Source organism: Hippocampus zosterae, chromosome 4 (genome assembly GCF_025434085.1).
Source record: "Hippocampus zosterae strain Florida chromosome 4, ASM2543408v3, whole genome shotgun sequence".
Lineage (NCBI taxonomy): Eukaryota > Metazoa > Chordata > Actinopteri > Syngnathiformes > Syngnathidae > Hippocampus > Hippocampus zosterae.
Window position 1 is genome coordinate 26,488,681 of NC_067454.1, and position 20,621 is coordinate 26,509,301.

Genomic DNA, 20,621 nt, shown 5'->3' on the forward strand with positions numbered 1-20,621 from the left:
AGAAGTGTTTTATAAATGACGGATTAAGCAACGTCAGAAGTGGGTTTTCGTCTGTCCTTTTAATCATCCCAAACCAGGTTAAGTGTGTGCTGTCGTGAGGCAAAATCGCAAGGCCAGAGTGGAGCAAAACATCTTATTTTATTTTCAAGCTATTATTTCTCAACAGTACTTTTATAGCAACACTGCCACCTAGTGTACAGTCAGACAACATAAGAAAGTGCCTATGGACTGCGACGGAAGCGCTTTAAAAGAACGAGGACGGAGGGGGAGGTAGAACGATTATTATATGAATAAGGATGGAGTGACGATGATGGAAGTGTACCCAGGTCACGGATGGACTGGCAAAATAGATTAAAGAGCCTTCGCCACTGCCACGGCAAATTGTCCTTCATTGGTAGCGAATGGCATTTACGTCAAAACATTGTTGAGCAGGAGTCACCAACGTGATGCAAGAGGGAACCGGCTAGCTTCCTTGGAATCCTTCCTCGGTTTTCTAGGAATGTTGATGTGATGTGACCAAATGTGATCACTGCTGGGGAAATGGTTTGATCTGGACAGCATACCACTTGCCCAGTCTCATTTCCAGCGATCCGTGGGAGGTGGTGTGTCATTGGTTTGACTAACGACTTCGCTAGCTGTGTCTCCTGTGTCGAAACTTGAACTTGAACGCCGGAGCCATTGTCAATTGAGCATGTGGGGTCAATGGAGTTCATTAATATTTTCAATGACATGAACCAAGGCTTGCCTCCAAGTGATTTTTCACCGCTGCAGCAACCTGGAGGGGACTTGCTTCTCCACTGTCATCATCTGATGAGAAGGATGAATTCTTGCGGCTCGTCTACTGTACGTGCGCTCTTCCTCATGACAATAAGCATCATCAATTGGCTTCCATGATTGATGAGCTGGAAGGCGACGGCGACCAGGGTGGCGGCCCTTGTCGATTTCGTTTCTGGTGACCACACAGGTGGACGGGAGCTGGATCGTTAGAAAGCCCAATTGGCAGGTGTTGTATTGGATGATGACTACATTCAGGTGAGTGAGAGGTGAGACTGGCTCACTATAGCGTCATGCATTTCTCATTGATGATAACATGACGCGTTGGTGTGCCAGTCTGGCATCTCCTGTGGGGCACTATAATTGGTGATGAGAGGTGACGTAACAATGACTGAGGGAGAAGTATTGGATGAAACAATCCTGATAATTGGTCAAAGAGAATAAGGAAATTGTGTGGACTTAGGCCAGTGGTTCTCAAATAGTGGGGTGCGCCCCCCTGGAAACATGCTTTTTTATTTTTATTTTTTACTGTCCTGTCAAAATGTGCAAACGTGTGCACATTTTGAGGATGATGCCTCTGAGCCACTGCTGAAAGGACACTTTGATTCTCTGCTCTTTCATCCAGAACTACTTCAAACAACAAAGCGTATGCAGGAAAAAATGGCGAAGATTGCGTGACTGTCCGTGTCTTAGGTTTATGGTGTGTTATATTAATTTATGTTAACTGTTCTGTCAAGTGCTTGGGTACAGCTGCAGGTGTTGTGAAAGCACTCTATAAAGAAAGATGTACAGTATTGTATTGTATTTTACAGTCTATGTCAATTTTTTCTCACAATATTGTACATGTGTTTAAGTTAAGAAATTTGGAACCTGTCCTGTCAATCCTTTGTGAGTACGTCAGCATTAATATGAGTGGATATATTGTACATTTAAGGGTCATATTCTTGTGTTCACTTTATATGGGCTTCTGGTTGGCACAAGAATGGCTTTCTACTGCTCCTTATTAAGTTAATGCTGCTCTGGTGCCATTCAGGTGCTCAGAAGGGTTTTATTAGAGGCTTTTATTTTTATTTACTTGCACTATTATGGGTAGATACAGCTAAGATTTTGGGATGGTTTGCTTACTTGCCTGTTTTAATGTGCGTGCTTGAGTAGCAACTAGGCACCATGTTCCTAGATTCGAAAGTAAGTTACACAGCGGCTGCGATGTGAGAACGTGATCATTCAAAGTCCCTCTGTCAGTAACAAAAGTGGCAACGTAGTATGGTGCTTGTTTGGCCAGCACATCATTTCCTGTCAAGTGTAATGCGGCTTCACCGATAAGAGTGTACGGAGCACCTTGAATTAGGAATGTATGAGGCTGGCTGAACCTTTGTTTTTGCAATAAATGCAACATTTGAGGACCTCTCATTTATTCATAAATGTTATACCCTATAGTGATGTTATAAGTGATGGTAATGTTGCATTCATTCCTTTATTTTACGTAGCTATACACAACTATGAACATCTTCACAGGCAGAGTTAAGTGAGTGGGTGGCCCCACATTTTTAATTAATTAAACTACAATTTCACGAAGTAGAGCATAGACCGCTAACAATGGGACTATTCATAAAAGTGAAAACAATTCAACGAGCTTTTAATGTGGGTTTGTTTGTTTATCGTTTGTGCTAGGCCATTGTATTGAAAGAATTGTTGTCATTGTCACCATGACTTGTGATCATTTTATGATCACTACGTGTTTTCACGTGTCCTTGCAGAAGGTATGAGAGGACATGTGCGCTTATCTCATCAAGAAAGCAAAAGACGACAAAGGCACCAGGTATCTCCTCCCTATCTCATAATTAATCCCACCAGCGTTTGCTTGCAGCACTGTTCAGTTTAACTTAATTCATCCGTGTTAGTGCTGAGTCTCGGCCATTATGACGTAACTTGTGTCGTAAACTTGAACAAACCTGAAGTCCTTGAACAACATTTTACAGATCCAACACACAAAAGCAGCCGTGTGAGTGAGACCTGGTAACTTTTTGTCGTACAAACCCCCCCCCCAAAAAAAATCTTCATGAAAGGCCCAACGGCAGACTATTCCCAGAGGTCTTTGTCTCCTATTTAGCCAACAGCAGCCTATCAGCTCAAACCAGCGGCTTAGTTCATTATTTCCTACGGTGATTGCCTGTAGGAGCTTGAGACTTTGTTCCCCCAGTCTCCTGGTGCAAGGATGACCTTCCCATCTCATTCAGGACTGCAGAGTCACCGCTTATGTACAAGTGGGGATTGAAAACTCATCTCCTTAACAAACTTGCCACGTCTTACTTGGTCCTACTTTTCCTCTTTTTCTGGCAGATCACACCTCCATCTCGTCTTACAGAGAATTTAACCTTTTTGACCCCATACAAATTATTTACTTTGCACATCACATGAACCCTGCTCCACAAGCTCAAGTAGCCAACACAAAGAAGAGGGTAGGTATGAGTAAGGAACACATGTACACATGTACATTTTGCTAAATTTGTGAATGCTGAGGAACAAAATACAATTACACGGACCTACATGTCAAAACCAACACACCATCTTTTCTTAGTCTGATTACAGCAGAGACTCTTCTTCCATCCATCTATCCATTCATTTTCGAAATAGCTTATCCTCACAGGGGTCACGGATGTGCCGCAGCCTATCCCAACTGTCTTGCAGTAGTTGTGGGATACCCTGAACCGCAGGGCACACAGAGACGAACAACCACTGGCGCTCACAATCACACCTACGGGCAATTTCGAGTGTTCAATCAGCCTGCCACGCATGTTTTTGGAGTGTGGGAGGAAGCCTGCGAAAACCCACGCAGGCACGGAGAGAACATGCAAATGTCACACAGGCTGGCTGGAACCGGAATCGAATCCACGACCTCTGCTTTGCGAGGTTGACGCGCTAGCCAGTCGACCACCGGGCCGACTCTCTTCTTCCTTTCTTCCACGTAAAAGCTCTTCTTAACCTCAGGTAAATACTGAGGAATTCTTACAGTAAAGGTTTAATATCTTGGAATTAATAAGCAGAAGGACCCCTTTACTGAAGTAGTTTTTTTTCTAACTCCCTGAAAGTTGTGTATCTTTGGAATCAAGTAATGTTCATTCCTTTAAAAATTGGAACAGCAATGTGGAACATCTCAACTCCAGTAATACACTTCGTCCACACTCAGTAATATCCTTCCATCCATCCATTTTCCGATCCGCTTTATCCTCACAGGGGTCGCGGGGCATGCTGGAGCCTATCCTAGCCGTCTTCGGGAAGTAGGCTGGGTACACCCTGAACCGGTTGCCAGCCAATCGCAGGGCACAAACAGACGAATAACCGCCCACGCACACTCACATTCACACCGAGGGACAATTTTGAGTGTTCAATCAGCCTGCCATGCATGTTTTTGGAATGTGGGAGGAAACCGGAGTACCCGCAGAAAACCCACACAGGCCCAGGGAGGACATGCAAACTCCACACAGGAAGGCCGGAGCTGGGATTGAACCCATTACCTCTGCACTGTGAGGTCGACGCGCAAACCACTGGACCACCGGGCCGCCCACTATATTGTACTGATAATGTCAGACGATGACAGACTGGCTGATGGTCCTAAGATTTTTACACTGCGCTTGTTGGGATCAACAGTAGTTGTTTGATAATTATAGATATGATTTTTCTCACCACAAAAACACCCAAATGGAGGTTGCAAAGTGGTTCAAATCTAGCACCAAATCTTTGCAGCTCCTCCTACTGTCAGCAGCTGGGGGCAGTGACTACAGGTTCCCGGCATGGACATTCAACCATTTTATGGCAAGAACCCAGCAAACTGTGTACTGCTAATTTGTGGACATTGTTACACTGAAATAATGGAGGTGTCCAAGTTGTACCAAACTAACCTCTCGAGTACCAAACCAGCACTTGGCACCAACTTAGTGCCAGTGATTGGTCTTCGATTGTTGTTGTTTCTGACAATTTGCTTAGAAGTATACACACAAGAAGCTAGCTGGTGGTCATTTTGTAAGGCTCTGACAACACTCCTCCGTAGAGAAACAAGCAGATAGCGACAGTGTTGTCCGTTTGTTCTCTTGTGGCCCTTCCCCCCTGCAGTCTCCGGGCATATGATGCAAGGGCTCGGCACTTCTTACACAGCAAATGATTAGGCTGTAATGCATTCACATATGTCATCATGTCGAAGCCGTCCGATTTGAGCGACTGAAAACGATCATCACCCCTCGACCGTGAGGGAAACAGGCTAACCACCTGTGATGATCACACATTAGTTGACAGATACTTGGATGTCATTCCATATGCCGCTCACATTTTGTGAGATAATAATGCTGTGCAATTTTATTTTAATTGGGTTTTTGCTTGGTGAATGCATTTGTGGTCGTAGTCTAGTTTAATCTATCACCCTATGCTAAGTGAAGTGTAATTAATTTTCAAAAGAACCTTTGTTGATGGTCGGAAAATAAATGAACAGCTCTCTATGACGTCAGTACCTAATGTCTATGGATGCTGATCGTTGGTTTGTTCATCTTTCCTTGGAAGAAGACGAGCAAACTTTGCAGGGGATACACCTCCAAACCAAAATGCATACAAAATTGATCATTTGGCCCGCTTGCTGCCCATCCCCATGTTAGGCCAGGCTGATGTTATCAACCAAAGCCAACTTGTACTCATTATTCTTGTACTTGATGTCATATAGTCAAAACCATCTATCCATACATCCATTTTCTGAACCATTTTATACGCACAAGGTTCGCGGGGGGTGTTGGAGCCTACTGCAGCTTCCTTCGGGCAGTAGGTGGGGGGTACCCTGAACCGCTTTCCAGCCAATTGCAGGGCACACACAGACGAATCACCATCCACGCACACATTCACACCTCAGGACAATTTACAGTGTTCAATCAGTCTGCCATACATGTTTTTGGAATGTGGGAGGAAACCGGAGTACTTGAAGAAAACCCACGCAGGCCCGGGGTGAACATGCATGCAAACTCCCCACAGGAAGGCCGCAGCCGGGACAAGCAAAACCAAAAATCGCAATTGCATTAAGAAGTTGTTTTCCTTGACCTTGTTAACTTCTTTAATGACTTTGCATCAAGTATATGATTGTTAATTCTGAATCTGAATTGTGCGGCTTTGCATGGAGTTCAAAATGCAGAGTCAAAGGTTCTAAATCAGTGGTTCTCAACCTTTTGTAGAGGTACCGAACCCAACTAGTTCATATGCACATTGACCGAACCCTTCATTAACAAGAATATGACTTTTTACAACTTCAAGACATTAAAAAAATGCATTTATTAAAAACTGACAAAAAGTAAATAACATTTTGTGACATAAGTATGAGGTTTTTAATTTTACACGACAGGCATACGTTGAGTTATTGGGTGAACTAAATTTCCCACAGCACTGCTCGGACAAGCAATGTCATGTGATCATCTGCAGCCAGTGACGACCAAGCGGGCGTGTCATAACTAATTTACATGTTGAGTCACGTGTGTCTTACCCTCCATGGTAGTCTCCATCGAACCCCTGAGACCATCGATTCACTGAACCCCTAGGGTTCATGACATGACGGCATATTGTAAAAACAGCCGGTCTTACTGGTGGAAAAGCTCTGGACAAAATACTTGAACTTGAAACTTACAAAGTACACGCAAAGAACAAAATCTGCAAGGATACAGTGATGCATCTGAGTGGTTATGCACGGTTGAGCTGTCAATGAGAGATAGCAATAGGAATGTGTGTGAGAGCAAACTACAGCTGATGGAAAGCTGAAAGCAGCTTTATGTTGTTGCACACCTTAACAGGCTTTCCACAACACGGATGCTGATAAGAGAAGTTGTGTTTTATGTCAGAAGCTCTTTTGGGGAATTTGAGAATACATTGTAGCATAGCAAGGCATTTGGCGACGTGCTTATCAAAGAATGCAGTGGAATCAATCAGAAATTAGACACCCCAGACGTCATTGGATTTTTGTGGATTATGATAAACAGACTCACACATTTGTAAGTTGAGGGGTTCGCAGGTTTTAAATGGATTCAAAGCAGTAAAATGGTGATGTTGCTCAGTGAAGTTGTTGACATTGTGGTGGTGCAGCATGTGTGCACTACATAAATACAGTGTCAGGTATGCACTGCTGCCTCGGCATGTTAAAATGCTTTCATTGCTTTTACGGCAAGTCACATACACACACACACACACCCTGGGCTCTGCTTCTGCAAGTAAAATATTACCGAACAGGGATGAACATAATGATCAATTTTTAGGAATATTGAATATATCCTCCATGTGGACAAGGTCACTAAAATCTGGCAGAGATCCCTCAGTGAAATTGGGATCTGTCAAATGCGATAAAAGAAAGGCGACAGTTAAGTGACGCAGCCTTCGTTCAATCACTTGACCTGTTTCAATTTAAAAATTCATGATCACATGATGTAGAGAGAAAAAAATAAATAAATCAAACCTTAAGGTAAGTAACTCCTTAATGAGAGACAGCAAGGGTAAATACATGGGTGATCAAAGGAGAAGTAGCTGTGCTTGGTGGTTGCGCCTTCTCGGCAGAAGACTGTACCAGCACAGATTTTGATTGGGAGGAATGTCGGCGCTATTGACTGTCGGTGCTGGACAGACCTGGGGCGCTTGTGTTTTTTGCATTTTTCACTACCCGGTTTTGTTCAGCGGAGATGTCGGCGTTGGTGCGGCTGGATGGATGGCTGCTGAAGTTGAGGATGAGGGGAGAGGAGCGTTGGCGCAGAGCGCCGATGCGTGTTTGGAACCGAGAGTCGCCGCTTGGAATTGAAATGGATTTCCATGGGACAGGAGAAGTGAGCCAATCTCTTTTTCGTCTGTTTTTTCATCAATGGATGCTACAGCTTCTCGTTGACTTTGAAACTTAGCTTGTAGCCGACATGTGCACATTTTGAGCATGATGTCTCTGATCCACTGGTTAAAGGACACTTTGAATCTCTCCTCTTTCATCTCAAACTGCTTCAAACAACAAAGCGTGTGACGGAAAAGTGGTTAGGACTGCACGACTGTATGTTATGTGTTGTGTTTATTAATTTTACTTTATGTTAACTGTTTTGTTAAGCGCTTTGTTGCAGCTGCCGCTGTTGTGAAAGTGCTATATAAATCAGCATGTATTGTATTGTATTGTATTGTATCAATTTTCAGAAATCATTGAGATTATTAAGGAATAGCCCATTACAATGACCCCGAAAACACAAACAGACTCAACAACTATGATTTAGTCGGAATAATTGCTTCCATTAGGCTACTCCATGGATGGAACAGTCTGTCTCTCTCTCGACTTGAATTATCTTGATCATCTATCAAATCGACTATGTGTACTAATCTCGGAAAATGGATCCACAAAAAGGCAAATGGACAAAAAGCATAGGGCAATCTGTCCCTTTTAGCAGCTGGAGTCAAAGGTAAATACCGTAAGTTGAAACTTCAGCCCTACTCAGACCTACTAACTTAAGAAATATTTGAAAACCACATTTGCAAACATCTTAGTCATTTGGGATTTATCATCACAACAGTGGTGCACACGGAAATCCTGCGTAAGACATAGACACTTTTATTGAGTGACAATTTATATCACTGAATTAATTTGAGGTTGAAATGACAAATTGTACCATCCGTTTGGAAGCAGACTGAGACCAGGATTGAGAATAGTATTCATTTGTATGCATTCACATATGCATGAAAGTTCCCCGCCAGTGAGGGAAATGAACTCTGGTATATTTAAGGTGAACCAAAACAGCGGGAAACAGCGGGAACTCTAGAATCAAGCACGCTATAGCAACGAAATGTCTTAATGGATTACTGACCGTAGCTACATGTAACATGTTGCATGACTTTTAAATTGGAAATTCTGTAAGATGATTACGACCAACACTATCAGCAAACATACATTTCAGTGGTGTTTTTTTTTACACCAAGATCAAACCTCTAAATTCAAATAGAGCAGTTAAACAGGACACCGAGTGTTTTTTTTTCCCCCAAGATGGTGCCCGAGGCTTTTAATCAGTGCCCGCAAGCTTTCATGCAACCCTGTAACCTGATAACATGATAAGTCAAGTCAAGTCAAGAGTATTTATAGAGCACTTTCAAACAGCCATCGCTGCATACATAGTACTGTACATGGAGCAATTTAACATGCACAATAAACAGTAAAACAAATCGGTAATAAACGCGGTAGAAAGCACCAAACAGTAAAACCCAGAACAAATCTAAGTCATGCTGAGTCGAACGCCAAAGAATACAAGTGAGTTTTGAGGAGGGCTTTAAAGATGGGCAGCGAGGAGGCTTAATGAATGTTCAGTGGGAGGTCATTCCAGAGAGAGGGACCCGCAACAGAAAAGGCTCGATCACCTCTGAGCCTCAGTTTAGTTCTTGGTACTTCTAACAAAGACTGGTCCACAGACCTGAGGCGCCGGGCAGGTGTGTAGGGGGCGGATGAGCTCAGAGAGCTAAGGTGGCGCGAGATTATTCAGAGATTTGTTAACAAAGAGGAGGATCTTGAAAATAACTCTAAAATGAATGGGGAGCCAGTGAAGGGATGCCAGAGTAGGAGTTATGTGCTCCCTCTTACAAGTACCAGTCAAGAGGCGAGGAGCAGCATTCTAGACCAGCTGGAGGCGCTTGATGGAGGATTGGCTCACTCCAAAGTAAAGGACATTGCAGTAATCAATGTGACGAAGGCATGAATTACTGTCTCAAAGTGTTCATGTGAAAGGAGAGGTTTTATTTTGGCCAGCTGTCTAAGGTGAAAGAAGCTGGATTTATCAACGGCACCAATTTGCCGATCGAGTTTGAAATCACTGTCCAGTTTAAGGCCCAAGTTTGAGACTTAAGATAAGATCAGCTGTCCACTGTAGTCACTCAAAGGGTTAAGTACTGTCAAACAAAACCGCTTGCTGTTTTTTTGCCTCTTATTTTTTTATTACACTTGATTCTCACACACGTGCAGATGAGTTCTGCAGGTGGCTTATTAAAATGCAGGTGGCAGGTGACCTCAAGACCAACACGAGTTGATATGACAAAAGCATATCAAATAGATATGATGGCCCAAGATCCTAAAGACGTTCAAAAAAAAACAAAAACAAAACAAGCATATGAACCTTGGAATTGATCCTGAAACACACGGGGAGTCAATCCAGTGATCTTAAAAGCGGAGTAATGTGCTTTTGTTCTCTCGCCTTGGTCAGCCCAGAAGCAGTTTTGAAGTAATTGTAGACTGGAGTTGCTCTGTTTAGGAATACCAGAGATAGATTGCTATGGAGATAGATTTGTCTCCAAATTCATCACAGAAATACATGAGTGAGTTTCATGTTTTTCTGTGATCCACAAATATCTGCACGAATATCTGCACATTTACATTGAATTCAGCAAAACAGGACCATAATTTGTTTCCCTCAAACTTGCTGTATATTTTTCCTGACAGTGGTTCCGTCCTATCCTCCGCATGTCTGTCGATGCTTCAATTTTTTCCTTACCTGTAGGAGGTGGCAAATTTACCTAATCCATGTTTTGGACATGCCTCAGTTCCATAAGCCCCCCAGGCAGCAATAAAGCAAGGTAAACAATGCAGTGTTTGTGTGACTGATGACATGTCAATACGGCCGCACACAAACAGGTTGCAATGTAGGCTGTGAGAGAGGTTGCAGAGTTCTGGAGAAAATAATGAGACGGATAATCCAGCGAACTACAGCAGAATGATCACCATTCATCAAAGGCACTTTTTACTCTTCAGCTTCTGTGAGAAAAACTAACCAAAAAAAAACAAAAACAAATCATAGCCCCAAAAAATATTTGCTTTCCAAACCCAACATGTTCTCTGATAAGTAATGTCTCAGAATTAAACATTTTCTTCTGTGTGAGAACTGACATTTGCTCTGGCCGCATGAAGTTGATGAGTTCAACGATGCTCTCAACTTTTGCTGGTTTCTTTGAAGGGTTACATTTTTGTTTTTTGTTTTTTTTTCTCCTTGGAATTTAATGTGAGTTAATTACTTAGAGAGCCAGTCTGTACAAAATGATCGAGCCACTTGGCATTCAGGTTACTTTTTTTTTAAGATAAAATAAAAATCCACAAAAAAACCGAGATATAGCTCCACGTAACGTATCCAACACAAACTTCACTTCCCTCATACAGTTTTTCAGGACCTCATGCAGCGTTGCAGTGGATGCCAGATCTGTAAGCAGACAACTACATTTGAACTCACCGCTGGAGCAGTCCAGCCCTCCCCAGCCAGGCTCACATTGGCAGGTTTCAGGAGAGATACACCGACCATGGTCACACTCCTCAGTACACAAAGCTGAGATTAAAACAGAACAAAAACAATGTTCACCACAACCAGTTATCATACTCATTAAACTCTGAGAGCTGAATAAGACCCTGATGATGTGATTAAACTACAACCAGTGACTGACATAGATTGCTGCATCAAAATTTTAAATTTAAGTATGAATTTATCTGCATTGAAAAAAAATGCTTATGTGTGATTTGTTTATCAAATCAGTTATTCTTCTATGGATTTCACCATTAAAATTTGATGTTAATACATACAATCTACATTCGTGATGGACAGATTATATTATCAGGGATTATATTTTGCATTTTGTCAATGATCACCATCTGCCATTTTTTAATGACGTAATCCAACGGACGATAAACGGTCATTTGAAAACTGGATTATTTTGGCTCAGATGACTGTAGCGAGCCTCTGCCTGCTGTGACAACTCTCTAGCATTGGTCTGTCCACAGCACTTGATAGGTTTCGTGTGGAGTGGGAAACAGCCAGTCGGCAGTGAATGCTGCATCCTGCACAGTTCATAATTCGCCACCAGCCAGGCCACCCGTCGGTCATCGTCAGTCCGTCATTATTCCAAGCCAATCAAATCTGGCTTCGTCAGTCCATCCTTGTTATTTTAACATTGTCTCCATCATTGCTAAATTATAGTTCATAACTGCAATTATCCATCATTCCATCCATTTTCCGATCCGCTTATCCTCACAAGGGTCGCGCGGGGTTGGGGGGGGGGGGGTTCTGGAGCCTATCCCAGCCGTCTCCGGGCAGTAGGCGGGGGACACCCTGAACCGGTTGCCAGTCAATTGCAGGGAACACAGAGACGAACAACCATCCACGCCCACACTCACACTTAGGGACAATTTAGAGCGTCCAATCAGCCTGCCATGCATGTTTTTGGAATGTGGGAGGAAACCGCAGTTTATATATAGCGCTTATATAATATATATAGCGCTTATATATATATAACCACAGTACCCGGATAAAACCCATGCAGGCCCGGGAGAACATGCAAACTCCACACAGGAAGGCCGGAGCTGGAATCAAACCTGGTATCTCTGTGCTGTGAGGTCAATGCGCTATTCACTGGGTCACTAGGCTGCCACTGCAATTGTGCTTTGACTCTTCCTTATTTTTCGGCCAAGGAAGAACAAAGTTGACAGTTAGGAGTGCTATCTAAATTATGGGACTACTTAAAGACACCATACAACATTTATTATTCACCCCCCCAACAAACACGCAGAAGACATGCCGTGCATGTTTCCGTCCATTGTGAGTGAAACAAGCGTCTGTCAGTGACGGACTGAGCGGTTTAAAACAAGAACACTGATTGAAAGCATGTTTGCAAGCTTTTATGTGACAAAACCCCAAAATTCGCCATTCTTGCAAGTGTCCTCTGCTTCAATGAGATGCAAGCTCACAACAATAAGCGACAGAACTCTTTGGTCTGATAGACCACAGCTGAACTATTGGGCGTGAACATTGTAGGACATCAATGTTGGGAGGAAACCGGGCCAAAACCATTCTTACAGTGAAGCATGGTGGTTGTCACGCTGCAGCAATGTTTTTCAACAGGGAGAACTGGGGAATTAGTCAGGACTGAGAGAAAAATAAATACAGCGATTTGCAGGGATATCTTGAGCACACAGCCAAGGCTTGAACAAAAAAAGAAAAAGAGAGTGGCTTCGGGACCATTTTGTGAATGAATTGAGCAATTGAAATAGAACACCCCTGAAAAGAGATGACATCTTGGAGAAAACTTGATGCTCCAACGATTGGTGTGCCAGGCTTGTGGCATCATATTCAAATAGAACTGGGAGTGTAATTGTCGCCAAAGGTGCATCAATATCAAGGGACTGAGCAAAGGCTGTGCATACTTATAGAATGCCAGGCATGCCATTTCTTAGTCATTTGCTTTGAATACTTTTGCAATAATATCTACCCCAAAAATGGTTCATCTTGTCATTACAGGTTGTGCATAGGGTGTAGTAAAAATAAATTCCATTTAAGAATTGTTCCGTTTTACAGCTGCAACATTACAAAATGTGGAAAACGTGTTGTTAATGCTTTCCAGATGCACTGTACTTTTTTCATTTGAAAAATAAAACCCTAAACAAACCAAAACAAACAAACAAACAAGCAACCGGCTGTGCTCACTATTTACAATTTTAATTTTAGCTGAGACATTTTGGGACTGACCCTTTTTCACAATCTGAACCAGTTTTATTTTTCTTCTATGATACATAGGCCATAGATCAGGGGTGGCCAACCAGTCGGAGACTAAGAGACAATTTTTTTTACTGCAAAGAGCCACATCGTGCGGGCACGCACGCACGCACGCACGCACGCACGCACGCACGCACGCACGCACGCACGCACACACACACACACACACACACACACACACACACACACACACACACACACACACACACACACACACACACACACACACACACACACACACGAGCTGCAGTGGTTACTTACTACTTAGGTCAGCTTACGACATATTTGATGGAAGATCAACTTTTCAAGCGACGAACCTCCCGCAATAAACCCGATCACATGCAAGCATATACACACGCACGCGGGCCCCCAACCACACACGTGCGCATACATATGCATGCACGGCGAGATGGGCGACAGACTTAGTATTCATCTGATTGGTTGCCCTGTATGTCAATCATAAGCGCGAAACACCGTGGTTTGCCCATGAGCTGTGATTCAGTTGTCATCTGATTGGTCGCCCTGTATGTCAATCAAGTAACGGAATTGATGATAGGCTGATATAGTAAGTTCTATGTATTTAGTGCCGTTGTTTGAATGACAGCGCCACCGCCGAGGCGTTTTCGACGCTTGTCATGTGAAAGCCCGGGAGCCGCATTGAACCAGCCAAAGAGCCGCATGCGGCTCGAGAGCCGCGGGTTGCCCATCCCTGCCATAGATACTCAAGACAAAAAAAAACAGACAAAAAAACCCTAACATTTCCATCTTCAAGATATTTTCTGGAAACTATACAGATGGATATGACCTTCGTGCATAAAGCGTTCGTTCCAGTTCAATGTCAACTATATCCATCCATGCTTTATCCGAACCGCTATTAAACTTTTACCAAAAACTACAAAATGCGTGCTTAAGATAGGTTGGAAAATGGCTTACTTTAATCTCTGAAAGTAAATGAGTGATGATGCTCATGCTTCTGTTTAAATGTTACGCAACGAATAAAGTTTAATGATGTCTTGAATAAATTTGAGATTGACACAAGCAAAGTTAGGTGCAAGATGCAAAGCTTTATTGTGAACACTGATATATTTTGAGAAAAAAAAGTGGCAGTGTCAGCTGCACAAATACTATAAATGCATGTCATAGTTTAGCTAACGTCCTCAACATTTTTTTTCTGTTACATAACATCTATCCATCCATTTTTAACACCGCTTATCCTTAAGAAGGTCGGGGTTGCTAAAGCCTATCCCAGCTCACTGCGGATGAAAGGCTTACTACACCCTGAACTGGTCGCCAGTCAATCACAGGGCACATACGTACCCACATCACACGTGACTGAGTGGCAACCGATGCCACACTGCCCACACATTTATGCGTTAGTTTTTAGCTACCCTGAGCGGCTTACTTACATTAGGGAAAAGTTGCTGCGCATTGGGGAGTCTACGCTCGGTCTTTTTTCACCAGCACACGAAAATCCACAAGGTTTGTCTGAGCAAATCGCGAGCGGAGCGGCTGCGCTATACGGAGCATGGAAACGCCGCTGGAGGAGGGGGAAGCAAGCCGGCGTGCTCGTCAAGCTACGGCAGCGCGGATTTCTAACCCCGCTCCCATCTATCCATCTTGCTAATCTACGATCTCTGCCAAACAAGATGGATGAACTTCTTCTCCTCACAAATACCAACAAAACCTTTGCACGTTCTGCTGCGCTCTGCTTCACTGAAACCTGGCTCAGTGGCCGCCACCCGGATTCCGCGCTATATCTACCCGGCTTCCGCCTTCTCCGAGCCGACCGCGAAGTTATCAGGGAAATCGAAAGGTGGTGGGATTTGCTTCTATCTCAACAAAGAATGGTGCACTGATGTCACCAAACTTGACGCACACTGCAGCCCGGACCTGGAGTCGCTGTCTTTAAACTGCGAGTAATTCTACTCGCCACGTGAGTTCACCTCCTTTTTACTAGTCGGTGTTTACGTTGCGCCACAAGGTAACGCTAACACGGCGATACAAACGCTAGCCAAACAAGTAAACAAACTCGAACTAAAATACCCAGAGTCACCCCTAATCTTTTTGGGCGATTTTAATAGAGCACATCTCAACCGTGAACTTCCCAGATATAAGCAGCACATCGACTGTTTCACCAGAGAAGGCAACATTCTAAACCACTGCTATACAACAATCAAAAATTCATACCGATCGATCGCCCGTGCAGCATTGGGTCTTTCTGACCACAATTTAATCCACTTAATACCTGCATGCAGACAGAAACTCAAATGTGTTAACCCTGTCGTTAAGACTGTGAAAAAATGGACAGATGAAGCAAAGCTAGCTCTACAAGAATGCTTAGACTGCACTGATTGGGGCGTCTTTGAAACTTCAACGGGCACACTGGATGAATACACAGACACTGTAACATCATACATCAGTTTCTGTGAGGACATGTATGTACCAACGAAGTCCTTGCGCTCCTTTAAGAATAACAAGCCATGGTTTACTCCCAAACTCAGGCAACTCAGTAAAAAGAAAGAGGCCGTATTTAATAGTGGAGATCGGGCACTGTACAAACACACCTGAAACCAATTGACAAAGGAAATTAACATCGCATAGAGAAGCTATGCAGAGAGGATGAAAAAACAGTTCTCTGCTAACGACTCTGCATCTGTATGGAATGGCCTGAAAGCAATCACTAACTATAGAATGCCATCCCCCCAAACAGTGAACAATAAGGGTCTTGCTAATGAACTAAACATGTTTTTCTGCCGATTTGAAAAGGACACCCCCATTTCCCACACACACCCACCTCTACCAGAAACCACTCTATCTACCCCCCTCCCACCCCACCCTCTTTTTCTCCACTACAGATCCATGAATAGGACGTGAGACGGCTCTTCAAGCAGCAGAAGATCAAGAAAGCTGCGGGGCCTGACAAAGTGTCCCACTCCTGCCTTAAAGTCTGCGCTGACCAGCTGGCTCTGGTCTTCACACAAATCTTCAACAGATCCCTGGAGCTGTGTGAGGTCCCATCCTGCTTCAAACAGTCTACCATCATCCCAGTTCCCAAGAAATCGGCAACATCGGTACTGAACGACTATAGGCCTGTTGCCCTGACGTCTGTGGTCATGAAGTCCTTTGAACGCCTTGTGGTGACCCACCTAAAGGACGTCACCGGACCCCTCCCGGAACCTCTCCAGTTTGCCTACCGGGCAAACAGGTCTGTGGAAGACGCAGTCAACATAGGTCTGCACTACATCCTCAAGCACCTCGACAGCACAGGGACCTACGCAAGGATTCTGTTTGTGGATTTCAGCTCTGCGTTCAACACTATCATCCCGGAACTCCTCACCCCCAAACTTCTCCACCTCGGTGTGTCCCCTACGATCTGCCAGTGGATCCTCAGCTTCCTGACGGGACGGACGCGACAGGTGAGACTGGGAGCAACAACATCATCAACACGCACCACCACCATTGGGGCCCCACAGGGATGTGTCCTCTGTCCACTGCTCTTCACCCTCAACACAAACGATTGCACCTCAACAGATCCAGCTGTCAAACTCATAAAGTTCGCAGATAACACCACAGTCATCTGTCTCATCAAAGACGGCGACGAGTCTGCGTACCGCCAACAAGTGGAGCAGCTGGAGCTCTGGTGCAGCCGACACAACTTCGGGCTGAACACGCTCAAGACTGTAGAGATGATCGTGGACTTCAGGAAACATTCTTCTCCACAGTTGCCCCTCACACTATCCAACTGCCCTGTGTCAACCGTCGAGACCTTCAAGTTCCTGGGAATCACAGTCTCCCAGGACGTGAAGTGGGAAGTCAACACCATCTCTATCCTGAAAAGGGCCCGGCAGAGGATGCACTTCCTGAGGCTGCTGAGCTGAAGCATGGCCTGCCACAGGAGGTGCTACGACAGTTCTACACGGCAGTCATCGAATCAATCCTGTGTTCTTCCATCACGATTTGGTTTGGGGCCGCCACAAAAAAGGACAGTTTCCGACTTCAACGGACAGTTAGGACGGCAGAAAAAAATCATTGGCACCGCCCTACCCACTCTTGAGGACTTGCACACTGCAACAATCAAGATAAGGGCACGGAAAATCCTCCTGGATTCCCCGGACCCTGCCCACCACCTTTTCCAGCTCCTCCCCTCAGGCAGACGCTACAGATCCATGCGCACCAAATCCAGTAGACACTTAAACAGCTTCTTCCCTCTAGCCATTAACTCCCTAAACAGTCACTGACGTAGTAACTCTTCTTGTACTACAAATACTGCTACTGGTCACTCAAAAATGGTTCAATGATTTTGTTGTTTACGATGATACTAATGCAACGTGTTATACCGGAGACAAATTCCTTGTGTGTTCTACATACTTGGCCAATAAAGATGATTCTGATTCTGATTCTGACATGAGTCAGGCAAGTACACCACTACACCATCAGCGACTTCTATTACAGAACATCACGGATAAATTTAGATGTCGACTTAGTAAAAATAGGATGAAACAAACTTATTTGTGCGAAAAAAAAATATTTATTTTAAATCGCTCCTCTTGTTCTACAGCAATTTTTGTTATGCATTGCATAGTTTTAGGGCAGTGGGTAGTGGGGGTGTTTCAGGCGTATGGGATACCAAACCCCCAGCTGTGGGCTATTAGTAGTGATGTGCTCCACGGTTCGAATCCCTGAAGCATGTGCCGAATAATCTCAATGAGTGGTTCATGAATGGAGAGTCGAAATGCGTGTTGATGACGTTGAAGCCCTGCGAAGGGGGTGTACCACGTGACTGATTCAAGAAATGATACGATAGGTTCTAATGTGCCAAATAAAAGTGGCAAAGAAACGCTATGAATTCCCCTTCATACCAACTTACTATCACATACCCATCCACCCCTGCTTTCATCAGTACCATGTGAAAGAGTTCAAAAGCAGCTGAAATTCTCTGCAAAAAAGAAACCGCCTGAGTTCAAAAACTTTGGATACAATATTGTTTTTAAATAAAAATGTATAAGCACTTTATTTTGCCTCCTTATTTCACATTTTCACTTGTTGCATTAGCGCAAACATGGACTAAGTAACACAGAACATTTCATGTAAAAACACTCGTCAAATGCATCTTATTATGTGTTCAGAGCATGATTTACACCCCACCATTTTATTGCATGCACCAAGCATGTTATACATTTTCCTGTCCACATGATAGCGTAGTCGAGGAAATTATTCATCTTGAAGCGTGTGTGAAGTATTTCCCTGCAGGACTTCAGTGCTTTATGGGGCTTCATTTTGCCATCACTAGCTGTTAGGTCCCAGTAGGGCCGATGTCAAAGTTTGGTCCACCGTCTGTGGCAGGAGGCAGGGGTAGAGGGGCGGGGAGTACGAGCAGAACAGGGACCGCAAACTCTCCATAACCTTTATGGACACGATTTACTCGACTAGACGCCAGCATTATATTTCTACTCTTTGCAGATGATGTGGTTCTGTTGGCTTCATCAAGAAGTGATCTCCAACTCTCACTGGAGCGGTTCTCAGAGTGAATTAGATGGAGAATCGGCACCTCCAAATCTGAGACCATTGTCCTCAGTCAGAAGAGGTTGGAGTGCTCCCTCCAGGTCTCGATAAGATCCTGCCCCAGGTGGAGGTCTTGGGTTCTTGTTCAAGAATGAGGGAAGAATAGAGCGGGAGAAGGATGGGTGGAATGGCGCAGCTTCATCCAGGAGGGGCTGAGAGTAGAGTCGTTACTACTCCACATTGAAAGGAGGCAGATGAGCTGGCTAGGGCATCTGGACAACTCCATGATGAGCTGTTTTGGGCAGTACCCGAGGACCATCCAGAACACACTGGAGAGACTGTATTTCCTGGCAGAGAACGCTTCGGCATCCACCCGGAAAAACTGGACCAAAGTGGCTGGGGAGAGGAAAGTCTCAGCTTCTTTCTTAAGGTTGTGACCTTGAGACCAAATCCCTGCTAGGTGGAAGAACGGGTGGATGGATGTTTTTAAAAGACGAAGCCAGTATACCCACGCACCAAGCAGAAGCACATCAATTCCACATCACTTACAAACAAGATTCAAAATCCAGTGTTTATGGACTTTGAGGTAGACGTGGTAACCACTACCCATAATGCGGCCGTGAATCTTATTTGTGGATGTTGTGACGATGACTACGATGAATGATGCTGTGCTTGTGCTGATACCCCCCGCGCCATCTAGCGTCGTGAAAGGGTATAATGTCAAAACCCCGAATATAAGACGACCCCCACTTTTTCAGTCGTATTTCAATGCAAAAACAGCCGTCTAATATTCGGCCCAATACAGTAAAACATTGTATGTACGTGATGTGTGTCAGTTGTAGCTAAACCCACACACTTAAACTTAATGGAGTGAAAAGATCAGAGGACTCATCTTCATTATCAACTGCACAACTTGTTCAAATTCGACAGGCTGAACTTCTGTATCATCCCTTGCAGCTCATTTTGCGAGGATCACTTGTGCATCAGACGATGAATACTGCATCATTCATCAGGTAGGACGTGTGTAGGCAGACGACAGGCTGACAGCTCAGAGACTTTTGCTTCTCTATCACAGAGATATGATGTGCTACTTATCTTTCTTTCCTTCTGTCGAAGTAAGTGCCAGCTCAATAACAAATAAAGGTAACCTAAAATAAACTATGCAGAACTGCAGACTGATAAAATATGCCTGTCCGCAAAATGTGATCTTTGTAAGTGAATCTGCAAATTTCGAGGTCACCCATTTTAATTACATGGTCACAGCGAATATGTTTACACCGAATATGTTCACACCTCATGTTCTGGTTTCTGATTGGTGCAGGTTCAGAAACCGATGTGTCTTTTACCTTTCATTTGGCATTATTGTTTTCCTTTGACTAGAAATTACATTTTGAATTACTATTAGGTTGCCATTCACACATCTCTGCTCCTCGTGTTTCCTTCACTGGTTTTCAAGGTGCGGGGTTCGATTCTGCCTCAGGCCTTCCTGTGTGGAGATTGCATGTTCTCCGCATGCCTGCGTGGATTTTCTCCGGGTACTTCGGTTTCCTCCCACATTCCAAAAACATGCATGGTGGGTTAATGGAACACTAACGCGCTCATACTCACACCTAAGTCTGAGTGTGAGCGAGAATGGTTGTTCGTCGATGTGTGCCCTGTGACTGGCTGGCAACTGATTCAGGGTGTCCCCCGCCTACTGCCCGAAGACGGCTGGGATAGGTGATTTCTATACATATACTATATATGTTTGGAAATCCCTTGTTACATTTCGGCTTGTTGGTGATGTTTGTATTG

General features: G+C 44.1%; 2 protein-coding genes across 2 annotated transcripts in view; one reads left to right on the forward strand and one right to left on the reverse strand.

Annotated features, from left to right (window-relative positions):
- The window catches only part of LOC127599794 (ras-related protein Rab-11A), a 180,330-nt gene that overhangs the window by 86,779 nt on the left and 72,930 nt on the right, over positions 1-20,621 (forward strand). The window lies entirely within an intron of this gene.
- The window catches only part of LOC127599708 (multiple epidermal growth factor-like domains protein 11), a 145,915-nt gene that overhangs the window by 77,408 nt on the left and 47,886 nt on the right, over positions 1-20,621 (reverse strand). Inside the window, 1 exon segment of the mRNA XM_052063863.1 lies at positions 11,016-11,108. Coding sequence (XP_051919823.1) covers positions 11,016-11,108 — 93 coding nt within the window.